This window comes from Phalacrocorax carbo, chromosome 9 (assembly GCF_963921805.1).
Source record: "Phalacrocorax carbo chromosome 9, bPhaCar2.1, whole genome shotgun sequence".
NCBI classification, from domain to species: domain Eukaryota; kingdom Metazoa; phylum Chordata; class Aves; order Suliformes; family Phalacrocoracidae; genus Phalacrocorax; species Phalacrocorax carbo.
Genome location: NC_087521.1, coordinates 12,561,591 through 12,574,081, shown reverse-complemented (window position 1 = coordinate 12,574,081; position 12,491 = coordinate 12,561,591). Strand labels below are relative to the sequence as shown.

Genomic DNA, 12,491 nt, shown 5'->3' with positions numbered 1-12,491 from the left:
AGAATTTTAATAATCCTGATAGGCAGTTTACTGTGTTAACTTTTTTTTGGGGGTAGGGGCAGGTCAAGATGAACAGGAAGAGAAAAAAGAAGAAATTAAAAAGCACAGTGGCAAGATAACTTAGATTTGAAGGGTCAACTTTTAGGGAAGGTGTAGCTAGAAGGTTGGATACTCTAAGACACTTCATTCCCAAAATTATGAAAATCAGTTTAAGCTTGTTCTTTGGAGTTTCTTCAGAAAAGTTAATTACTGAAAAGAAGTGAAGGGTGTGTTTGTCTTTTTATATGTCCAGTCATTCATTACCTGGGACTTTTTAGCTGGGATAAGCGCAGTAACATAAGATTTTTAATTTATCCCAAGTTCAGTTAAAAATTCATTAGGGCTCTTTTCTCCTAACTATAATGACACGGAACAGTAAACAGATTTTTGGCAAAGCTTTGATAAAACCCTAGAATGGTCATGCAATCACAATATAGGAATGCACAAAGGTTACAGTGTTAAATACCATAAGTACACTCAAAACCAGAGCTCCTGCATGTGTATTCTCAGCCTATCATCACACATCACTGAGCTCTAAACCAACGCACATAAGAGACATGCACTAGCAAATCACAAGAACAGTCAGTTCAGAACCGTACTTCCAATAAATCCCCAGGACCAGAAACAACACTTTTAAAAAAACATCAGGAGGTAGAAAATTATTCAAAGTTATAAAATATTCATTTACATTGCTAGCAATTAATGAATTATTATTTATGAATCATCATTTTGGAAGCAAAGAGAAGGGAAACAAACATGAAGATATGATTGTAAAGTCTAGTAGATTATGTAAGAATAGAAACAATTTAATAGAACACCATTGTTCTTTGATTCAGTAGGCATCACATCAACCCGTCTTGAACTAATGACCAGGCAGAACAGATGTTTTTGCAACCTGATATCATGTCAAGTACAAAAGAAAAACATTCCAAAACCAAGATCTTGGATAAAACCACATAAAAGACACAGAACACTGGCTTTTAGAGTAGCTTTAAATTAAGGCAGCAGGCCATCCACCTGGTAAGATGAAGATATTAAATTTGAACAAAACTGTACCTTACCAAAAGGTAAAGACAGCAACCTTCAAACCCAAGACCATCATGATGTAATGCAAAAGAAGATGTGGGAAAGAATCCTAACACTAGGATCCTAAGGCTCAAATCTTCATTTCTTTCCTTCTCTTGTTTATAATGTTTGAACGCTAAGTAATGCTACACGTGTAGAAAACCACTGATTTGTACTTAAGACAAGCACTATCTCTCTTACCAAACAGCCATTTTGAAAAGCGCACTGAATAGGACAATCATACAGCTGCAGAACTCTCTCACATTAGAAGTTAAGTACTGGTGAACAGCTTTGAATTTTCATTTCTTTCTGAAATAAATCTTGGATTACAAACAATGAGTACTTTTTATTGTTCCTAAAACATAAACAGGATCTAAATTGCCAGTAATTAGCTACGTTAGTATATTCTACTGAATATATATCTGAATACTTCCCGGAATCCCTTTCAGAAGATCTACATTACAGTGCTACCATATATAGCAACACCCTAAAAACAATCCTTCAACATTTTTGCATTATATTTTCCTAAACTGTTCCAAGTACCACACACAAAATGCTGGGAATTTAGATCACTTTTCATATAGGATCACTCTTTCAAGTGTGAGTTATCATCTTCAAACTAAGGACAGCAGAGACATATAAAATACTTACAATAGCTTTCCTATTTTCACAAAAGGGATATTATGACTCAGGGAATGAAAAAGGTGCAGTGTGCCCAAGCATTTCATTTACTAGGAAAAAAAGCACTCTATTCTAGATAATGCTTAGGTGAAAGGTATCTATCTACCCTTGCTTTAATAAGATGAATACAGAGCATGGTGTACATACATTAAAAACAAAACCTCCACCAAACAAGCACACTTCACACAACCTCAGGAAGATTTGAGAATAAGATATATGTTTCATTTCTTAATATGTCACTGAAAGTCTTGTAGCCTGGAACATGTATAAATCAACAGAAACATCCTTACCTAGGGCCTCTGGGGCCTTCAAAACGTGCTGATCTGGGAGGATCTGGAAGCAATCCACCCGACCTCACTGGTTTATCCTGCATGGTAGGTACATGTGTTGAAGACACTGCAGAAGTGGTTTTCAGTTCCCCACATCCTTGCTCAGATGAAATAGAGACAGTTTGTTTACCAAGATGAACTTGAGACTTTCCATGGTCTGAAGAGCCAAAGGATGAACTTACTTGAGAATGATAAGGTGAATAGACAGTTGAACTAGCTATTTTTGATGCATAGGTACCAGGAGTGGGAAGCAGAGCTGGCCTTGGTGTCTCAGTAGATTGACTGCTTTGAGAACTGGATCCTGAAGGGGCAGAGGAATTAGAAAGCTGAGAAACAGAAGAGAGAGGCGGGGGGACCAGCGGAGGTGTAGTTGAAGGTAGAGTTGGAGGCATAACAGGAATGCCACTTTGAGTGGTTTGAGAATACGGAACAAATGGAGGTGGTAGTGAAACATTTGCAGGATACTGATTCTTCAGATTTTGGAGTGAGCTCACTTTCTCCTGCAGATGGGACTGAGTGACCTTCATCTGTTCATCCCATGCTTTCCACTGTTTCTCATACTCTTGAAGCTGCTCTTTGTGAGGGTAGGTTTGAAGCTGATGCTGCCATTGTTGGTTCATTGATCGCTCCCAATCTTTATGAAGCTGCTGGAACTGTTTTTGCTGTGCCTCATAATGTCGCAGCTGCATGTCCACTGACATTGTCTGCAACAAGAAGACAAGCATAGCTTCAAAATACCATCTCAGTTATTTTCAGAGCCACATATTTCAGTATCAATTGTAATATCAACATTTCTGACTTGGGCAGAAGCTTGAGGAAGAACTACACTGAAACAAAAGCAAATACCAACTATGATGTCCAAAGTCATTGTGCCAATTTACACATTTTATGACTAGAGGACATTTATGCATAAGTAAAAGAGTTGGGGTATTTTTCCCCACTTTAAAAAAAAACAACAAACAGGACAGGTGAAGAAAGCTATATCAAAGGGCTCCAACCTATATTATTACTGGATGCTAACAATGGCCAAAGCCCAAATCGATCTTCATGCTTTCAAAATATACAGTACATGGCTATTTCTCAATGTTTCAGTTTCTGCTGTTAACCCGCTCAGAGTTGCTTCAGCTGTCAGCAATTATTTTCTCTAAGCCTTCACCAGATACTATTTGCACAATGAAGCTTCTTTCAAGGAGGTTCTTTCTGTCTTTCATTATGTGTAGGTACAGGTCCTAATATCCATGGCTTGATCTTGCCTGAGATTTTTAGAGTTCACACTTAAAAGATCTTTTTTAAACAAGCAGACAACCTACAAAGAAAGCTTAACATATAAACTCCACCAACCCAGAAAAAGCTGACTCAACTCTCTAATACAGTAATCAACTTCTACTTAAAAGCTTAAAGGTTGCAACACTGACATAATTATCCAAACTTGTTATTAAGACTTTTCATTCTATTTCACTGATTATTTCAGTTTACTCATGTACACTGTGTACACTGTTGAAGTAACTGTGAACAGTAAAAAATAATGTGAGACAGTGATTTTCTTAATTCCTTTAACTGTGTATTTTTGACATCTAAGTTTACTTCATCACTGTACATATTTATTTTTGTACTACACAATGTTGTAAAAAAAAAAAAGCAGCTACCAAATTACTCCATGCAACCATCTGTTTACCTTTCTTCTGAACAGTTTCTCCAGCAGCAAAACATTCAAAACTGAGTAAATTCAATACTGTGTCCAGCTTTGCTCCTGTATTACCCAGGTATGTCTGACAAATCTTACAGCAAGTGTAGTCTTGTATTTCTTATCCTACACAAGCTTCATCACCATCTGTCAGTTCCTTTTTCATTCTGAAGTTGAGTGACAGTAGGAAAAGGGTATATATAGACTTCTAGCCAAGCAGAAAAAGTAGCTAGACAAATGAGCCAACCATGACAAATTGAATAATTTTGTTTTTCAGCAGACCATGAGTGCTAGGTCACCCAGGAAGTATATTAAACACCATCTCCTTAGTGTGTCACCTGTAGGTGTGGAGGCTGTTGCATGATCTGTTGATACTGCTGTACTATCTGCTGCAGCTGGGCATGCTTCTGCATTATTCTCTGATACTGAAATCCAACCCGGTGATGGGGATGCTGCTGCCATTGAGCTGCTGCTGCTTGCAATTGCTGCAATCTCAAATCTTCCTCAGGGTCATCGGGAGGTTCAATATTGAGCTAGAGAAAAAGGCAAATACTATAAATAAAGGAAAACTCCTCTGCCAGAGAAAAGCACACTTGGTCACTACCCTGTTTAACAGGAACTTTCTCAGTGTCTAGTATTTTATGTGTTGTTATTTTCTGGTTTTCAGTGTTGCAGCCACGCACAGCTTCTGGAAGGCTGATTTTTATTTCACTTAGTCTGACCTAAAGGTTAGGCTGATGGCAGTTAGGGTATTTGTACATACAGAAATTACCTACAGGAAAGAGATGAATGCAGATCTCACAGCAAATATGAGACAACAGTGCTTTTTCATAATGAGAAAGTAACTCTGAGTGCATTATTTTTGCCACTTGGTAGGAACGCACACGCTGTAATTAAAGTGAAGCATGTGCTACAGGCTCATCTACTATCCTACACTAATCTGTTTAAACATCAATCATGACCTCCATCCACTCTGTAGGAACTGTTATTAAGCACGCTGACAAAAATATTCTGTCTGAAAGCCAAGAACTGCACAAACTATAACACATGGAGAGAAGGGGAGCCAGAATTGACAAACTGCCAGAGAAGAATTAAGAAATAGCGTCTTAAAGATAGCAGTCCTCATCTACCAAGAATTTGATTTTGCACTTAGGTATCGCAAAGCGTTTCTCACAGTCAGAGGTGGCAACTTTGGGGAAGGTGCGAGTGAGTCAAGCCTGGACTCACTTGGTGCATGTGTGTGTGATTATTAAGTCTACATACAAGGAGTGTATTTTTATTTTTTTAATTGGTACAACCATAGCAAATGCTCTATTAAGATTGCTTTACCATATTTAGTTATTGTTACACAGTATACACAAGAATTTGATGGCATTATTCTCCTATTTCTTTGTCCCATTTAGCACAACAAATGGAGTGACATCACTTTACAAAGCCTACCTGAGTTTCAGTGGAGGTAAGGGAAGACTCGTCGTCTTTGGAAGCTGGAGGCATGGATTCATTAAGCAGAGGAGGTTCAGACTGCTGAGTTGAAGCACCCATTTTCCCTTCTTCAGACTTCACTCTCTGCTCAGATGCATCCTTCACTACTGGACCTTTCATTTGCTGCTGTCCTTGAGCATGGGCTTTTGCCCTTTGCTGCAGGCTAAGCAGGTGCTGCTGGTACCAATATTGCTGCTGTTCCTACAATAGACAGAAACTTTCTAAGACAGCTTTCACAGGAAAAGCCTTGAAAATTAATTCATGATAGTCACTAGACCATATCCTAGAAAAGTTTTAAAATCTATTTTAAGGGAAACTCACTTCATCAACAGTATTGCAATGGATGTCAGAAGAATGAATCAGAATTATGAAACCACTGAGTGAGGCATAGTACCTGCAGTAGAATTTATTTCCTACCTCAAAGAACTTACAACTAAAGAGAACAGTAACAAAGTAGAAAGATGGCCAATAATAAGCCAAAACACTACAGACATGTGATAAGTATCATGCTTATTATTTATAGTACTTTTTATTCATGACAACTATAGGCACTTATTATGAGACTAACAGGTAAAATGAAGGGAAAATGGAGGACAAGTATGAGTAAAGAAGCAGTAAAGAGAAAAAGGAGGAAACGTACAAAAAAGATGAAGAGGATGAACAGAGAACACTGACATCAAGTAGAGTGAAAATGACAGCTGAGAAATTGTGGTAGAGACATTTGAATAAAAGCTGTGGAAAGGGAAAAGGACCAGCATATAGTGAGGATTATGTATCATCTGAATTATCATTAATTCTGATACATTCAACAGCTGAAGAGGTAAATAGATATGGTTGCATCCATTTAAGAAGTGATCAAGCTTTCAGTTAAGTATTTCAGGCTAGAATTAGAGTACTCCAGGTAGGTGACACTAGTTTCAAAGCACTATAAACTGCCACCAACATAAAGAACAAAAGACTAAAGATATAAGTATCTCCACACTTAAGTAGTGGTGCATCTTAGAGACCTGAGATACAGAACTGTTGGTTCCTATTCTTCCGATACAAGAAATATTAGGCACCAGATCAGACTAGCAGGACACAGATTTAAAACATGTGGGAGGCAGATCTTCACCAACATGGCTTTGTGCTACCAAAGTCCCTGCCAGAGACAACTGCAAGGACTAAAATTGTGTGGATTCAAGAAACAGCTCCATAAGCTCATAGGAGAGAAATCTACAGATTTTGAAATATAAAGACACAGTTGCAGCTAAGGCATCTCCTATATTTTAGGGAAGCATTGCTGTACGCTTGATTTTTAAGTTATTCTCTTAGCATCTGTTTTTAGTCGCTGTCAAAGACGGAATGGTAAAATACCATACTTTTGGTCTGACCAAGTGCAACCATTCTTGTGTTCTCATGTCAACTCCACCACCTCTGAGAATCTGTGACTGCTCTACATCTTTCATATCCTTTGTTCTTCTCTTCCACCCAAGCACGCATAACTGAGAAGCAGCACCTGTATAAAACCCACTCAGAAACAGAAAAGAATCCAAAAGATGCAGGTATTTTAAAATACAAGTGTGACAACGAAGTGGTAGGTGCTGTCTGATGAGATTTCTCAAAACTGAACCACTCTGCCTATCTTAAAATAGGTTTAAAACAAGCACAAGCTTCCTCCAAAAGCTTACCTCATGCTCAAATCAGGAATGATGCTTTCTATCGGTAGCAATCTAGCAGACAGAATTAAACATGGAGCTTGCTTTTTTTTTTAAAAAAAAAAACAGCTTCTGTAAAACTGTAACTTGGAGATGAGGTCAATGAAAGGAGAAGCTATGGTTCTTGGACTTTATGTTGATCCTGCAATAACTCCTGCCAAGGATCTTTTTAACAGGAATATGACTCAGAAGAGCTGTCAGTGCTTTGGGTAGAAGATGTGCATTCACGCTCCAGCAGAGACTGTCTCAGAAACCTTCAAGAACATGCTGTAATAAGTGCAACTTTCAGCACAGGGAGGAGCATACACCCCCAGCTATACAAAAGCTGATTCAATTATCCCTCTCAAAAGGCACTATAAGGCAATTTACCATGATGGTGCTAGATGCTATGCTTGGTGGGCACCTGTTCTACTGCCACAAAATTGTTGCCTCCACAGACCCATTTTGCTTCTTCCTCATTCTACCAATTGGACAAAAGGTTAAAACTCATAATATGACCAGGGGTTCACACAAAGAGCTAAGATAATATCCTGTCATCTATTTTTTTACAGCAGGTGAAGCCAGTAACACACATATTGCAGGTTCTATCTGAAAAGTGTGAGAAAAGCGGAAAGGTAGATTTCTACAGCTTAGTCTGAGCAAAACAGAAGTGCTAGCATAGAAGATTCCTGATGGCAAAAAGTTCAGTTATTTGAGGGTTTATCTCCTCACAATGACTGTTGCTTTTCAAGTATAGTCACAGTCCTGAAGCCCAAGCAACACACCAGCATCAACATATGCTTTTTTCTATGTTTAGCTGACCAAGAGACTACGCCTGTTGCACTGCACAAGGAACACTGAAAACAGCACTATCAGCTCCTGACCACAGGACATACCACCAAAAACATTAATGCAGAGCCCATGCCAAAAGACTACTTCAAAATATATTTAGGTGACCCTAGGCCATAACATAATCCCTACTTTGGGGGATCGCTCAGTCCTTTTCTGGTAAAGATAGCAAAAGAATGGTTTAGTACCCTTTATAAAACAAAGGAAGGATATTAAAGAGTTCAGCAGCCTGCTGAAAGATGACGTGGTAAAGCTAAGGTAGCTTTAACAGAAGTAGGTAGGTAAATGCATATTTATGGCTACAGATGCACCGACACATATTTGTTTGCTACTGTAGATAAATAGCAGCATACAGTACCCAAATATGAGACAGAGCATTAAATACCACAGGTATTTTAACAGGACTTAACAAAAGATGCATCTGATTGTAGAGGAATACAAGAATCCAGCCATTTAATCCAACTATATGCCTATGCAATAGACTACGCTAAACTCACAATATTGTGAAGGCAAAGAGCGGCACCTTGTTTTTAGACAGGAAAGGGAAATAATAAAACATCAACTTATGGCAAATTGCATAATATTTTCTATGTTAAGAGAAAAACACCAAGCTATTTGGCTGCAGCCACTGTTACTGTGGCATAAGAACAGAAAGAATTGTTTTCAATCACCAGTTTAAACAAAGGCTTCATAGGATCTTATAAATGACAAATCACAGTATTTCTCTACTTGGCTTCTAAGATCATTAGCAAGAAAGCATCGCTATGCTTTGCTCTTCATACTCGTACTCTGTAAGGACTTGTTGCTCCAAATCCTGTCTCATTTTACAGCCTAAGATAGCCAAAATCTTATCAATCTCTTCTAATGAATTCACGACCAGCAAAGTGCCATATTCCTTTTGAATTAACCCTGAATTGTGCATGAGAGTAAACAAACTACTCAAGACAGCAGCTGTTCGTATAAACACTCATAAACGTGAAAACATAAGCTTCAGCAGTATTCTGCTGCTTCTGTGTGTGTACTGCGATAACGCATTACTTGTGACTCTTCTGGAAAGCAGAGAGTCGTTGCAGAACACTTCAGTAATATTAATGAGGTTTTGGGATACATACAGGGGGAGGAATTACAGTTTACTGTTCAATCTTGAGTTCAGTAATTTCAGAAGTCAGCATGCAGCCTCAATACCGAATTAATATCACTTTCTACACCTGATTTTTCAAGGATTTGCCATTAAAAAATTTCATGAGTCCCACTGACATCACTGTAAAAGATAAACTAGGACTGTCCAAAACCTTTGAAAATTAAATCCATGAATTGAAAGCACCAATTTTCTAGGCAGTGATTAGTTATATGGTACAAACTTAAAAAGTGATACATTCCCTAATGCATTATGGTATTGGTATGACATTTTAATGGATACAATTAAAAAAGCGTCCCAACGATTAACAGATTTTAAGTGTCAGTGACTTCAATATGACACAATGGGACTTCTGCAAACTTAGCTTCGAATCAGAATCCTAAAATCAATTTGCCAAAATAGATGTCTTTAAACTTACAGTCAATTTAAAGCATGCACTTCAGCTTTGTTCTTCAGCTGCATGTCTACAAGCTGACCCTAAAACCATGCAAGCGCCTCAGTGAATCTGACCGACCTGTATACATAGCTGATGACCTCAACACACATGTCTCTGTGCACACTTAACTTTAAGCAACTGGATTGTCCCTAACTTGATGCATATAAATGGTCACATCAAGTTCACTGGAACTGCTCACATTTAGGAAGTGAAGCATGCAAACATTTTGCCAGCATTTTGACCCTAGTGTACAAATAAAAATCATACAGCATTAACAGTAAGAATATTTTTCACCTCAAAAGCATTTCGGAACATTTCCCTCCAATGCCCCATACAATTTTACACTGGAAGATCAAGCACGCATAGTGCAAAATGCCTAAGTACGCTAAGTAAAGGGCAACTACACCCTACGAAAGAAACACTTTTGCAGCTTTAGCTATGTGTGGCGAGATTAAAATAGTCACAATTCTACACCGATCAGACAGACAACTGAAACACGACCCCATGATAAAACTAAATGCAGAAATTACCGAAGACAAGAGGCACTCATCCTGCAATGTGCAATAAGTAAACAGACTGTTGCATCTCACAACAGGCTGGATGAAGTCAACAGAGGTTCAGTGCAGGCTGCCCACACACTTTACTTTGGAAAACAGTTCTCCAGACACCAACAACCCCCGCGCCCTCCCAAAAAATTAATTTCATCCGGGAGATAGACTTTTCCCTAAACAACTCATTTGCTCTTGAAAAACAACAAATTGTTACATCCCAACAATCACCACTGGATAAAGAAGCATTTACGGAGCCTTGCCTGAGCTGTGCAATTGCCGACTTCCAAGGGTTGCATCCAAACCCTTTAAGTATTGTGCAAATACTGTGCATTTATTGACTGCTCTAACTCGGAGACCTTTGCAGCAGCCAGTACCCGCCAGCGATTGATCGCCACTGCTGCCCTGGCAACTCCCTGCTGCCAGCCAGGCCTGCAGGGGTGAGTGCGGAGGCAGCGTTGCCTTACCTGGGGAGTCATGGTGGAGGGGTCCGGCTGCTCGTTGCCACCGGCCTCCTTGGCGGCACCCTGCACGGCCTCTGGCTGGGCAGTGGCAGGTGGGGGCAACGACGTCTGGGGAGGGGGGAAATGGGCTTGTGATGGCTTGGCCGGGGGGGGGATGGAGGGGGCCAGGCTGGGCTGAGCCGGCTGGGAAGGGGAGGCCTGGGAGGAGAGCAGGTAGGGCTGGGGGTGTGCCATGTAGCCCTGGGCAGGTGGCGGCAGGTAGGACTGGGAGGCGGTGGCCGGCGGGGGCTCCAGGTAGGAAGGCGGGGGCTCGGAGAAGGATGGGGGCGGTTGGGAGGCCTGAGCCCGGGGCAAGTAGGGCTGGAGCGGCGGGGACTGGGCCGGGGGCAGGTACGGCTCTGCCTGGGGGGGCGGCAGGTAGGCCTGGGCGGGGGGCAGGTAGGCCTGGGCGGAGGGCTGCGGGGACTGCGGCGGGGAAGACAGCTCCATGTCCATGGGCACCGGCGAGGAGGGCACCGGCTCTCCCCACTCGCTGTGCCCACCCGGCGGCTCCTGGCCGTCCCGCTCCCGGGCGGCGGTGGGCGGCTTGCGGGTTGTCGTCGTCGGCTCGCGGTGGGCGAACTGCTTCTGGTAGCTGCGGACTGGCGGCGGCACGGGCGGTGGCGGCTGCTGCCAGTCGGTGAAAGAGCCAGGCAGCGGCGGCGGCGGCAGCCCCGGAGGGGGCGGCCCCGGCGGCGGCGGCGGCCCCAGCAGCACGGACTGCAGCTGCTTCTGGTGCATCTGCTGGAGCTGCTGCAGCTGCGCCAAGTGCTGCTCCTGCAGGCTCAGGAACCCCGAGGTACCGGCGGGCGGCGGCGGCGGCGGGGCGGCGGCGGCGGCGGGGGGTGCGGGGCCCGGCGGCGGGTAGTTGGGCAGCGGCATCGGCGGGACGGCGGGAGGCGGCACGCTGGGGGGAGGGATGGGCAGCGGCGGGGGCGGGATGGAGGTGGGCGGCGGCGGGTAGTGCCCCGCCGCCCCGTACAAACCCCAGGCCGGGTACATGGCGGGGCCGCGGCTGTGGGAGCGAAGCGGAGCGCGGCGCTTCCACAGGCCGCTGTGGCGGCGGCGCGTGGGCCTCAGGGCGCCTGCGCGGGGAAGTGCCCCGCCCTCCCGGCCAGTAGAGCGCAAGTGGGGTGCTAGAGCGTCGAGCGGTGCGTCTCCTCGGGTGTTCGGCTCCGGCAACGCGCCGCCTAGCGGGCAGCCTCCCTCACCGCCGAAAGGAGGGCGCTACCCCAGCGACCGGGCGCATAGAGAGGGGGCGGAGGCGAGTCCAGAGCGCCGCTTCCCTGCTCACCGCCCGCCCCGGAGGAGGGAGGGGCGGAGACCCCGGTGGGGCTCCATTTTGCGGGGGGCGGTGGCTACTTGGTGGGTGCCGCCGGCTGCTGCTGCAGGCACCAGAGCGCCCCCGCAGGGCTGGCCCGGCTCCGGCGGCCGCCCCAGGCCGTGGTGCTGCCGGCGTGGGGGCGCGCGTGACGCGGGTTACCCCGGTTACCCCGTTGCGGCGGCGGCCATGTTTCCGCCGTTCCCGCCCGCCCGCCCGCAACGGCCCCGGCCTACGGCGGGTCTCGCCGCGCCCCGTCGCGTCAGCCCTACGGGGCTACGGCAAACGCGGCGTCCGTGAGGCGGGGTGCAGCGGCGTAGCTAGCTGACGCTGCCGGCCGCTGAGGGGCGAAGCGAGCGCGGCTGCGACGCCGGCCGAGGCGGTCCTCGAGGAGGTGCCCCGAGGCCAAGGGGCTCTGCAGCCCCCCGCGGAACGGGGCCCCGGGCCCCTGCGCGGGGATGGGGGCCAGGTGCCGTGGTCCGTCCCTGAGAAAGGACGCGAATGGCTGTGTTTCGTTTTCAGCGAGTATGCTGGTGATAAACCCGAGAGGCAAAAATGAGAATGGAGCAGCGGATGTGTGAAATCGCCTCATCCATTACAGAGGCAGCTGCACTGAGGAGCAGGAAAGAATTTTCTCTTGCGTTTCTCTACGCTGAAGTATGAGTTAAACGTGCAAATATGTCCTGTAGCCCTTTAGCAAAGATTTACGCATCCTTAACACAAGAAGGGCACGGAACTGT

The 12,491-nt window shown here is 44.4% G+C and overlaps 1 protein-coding gene across 7 annotated transcripts in view; it reads right to left on the bottom strand.

Moving 5' to 3' along the window:
- YLPM1 (YLP motif containing 1) overlaps nt 1-11,528 on the bottom strand; it is a 39,422-nt gene extending 27,894 nt beyond the window's left edge. For 2 of the 7 annotated variants that reach the window (XM_064460386.1, XM_064460388.1), the window contains exons 1-4: nt 10,395-11,528; nt 5,239-5,481; nt 4,137-4,331; nt 2,076-2,818 (exon numbers count right to left, since the gene is read on the bottom strand). In XM_064460386.1, coding sequence (XP_064316456.1) covers nt 2,076-2,818; nt 4,137-4,331; nt 5,239-5,481; nt 10,395-11,432 — 2,219 coding nt within the window. In that variant the 5' untranslated portion in view covers nt 11,433-11,528. The remainder of the gene's footprint in view (nt 1-2,075; nt 2,819-4,136; nt 4,332-5,238; nt 5,482-10,394) is intronic. The other 5 variants (XM_064460382.1, XM_064460384.1, XM_064460383.1 and 2 more) reach the window with 3 other exon arrangements.
- Nucleotides 11,529-12,491: the final 963 nt, after the last annotated feature.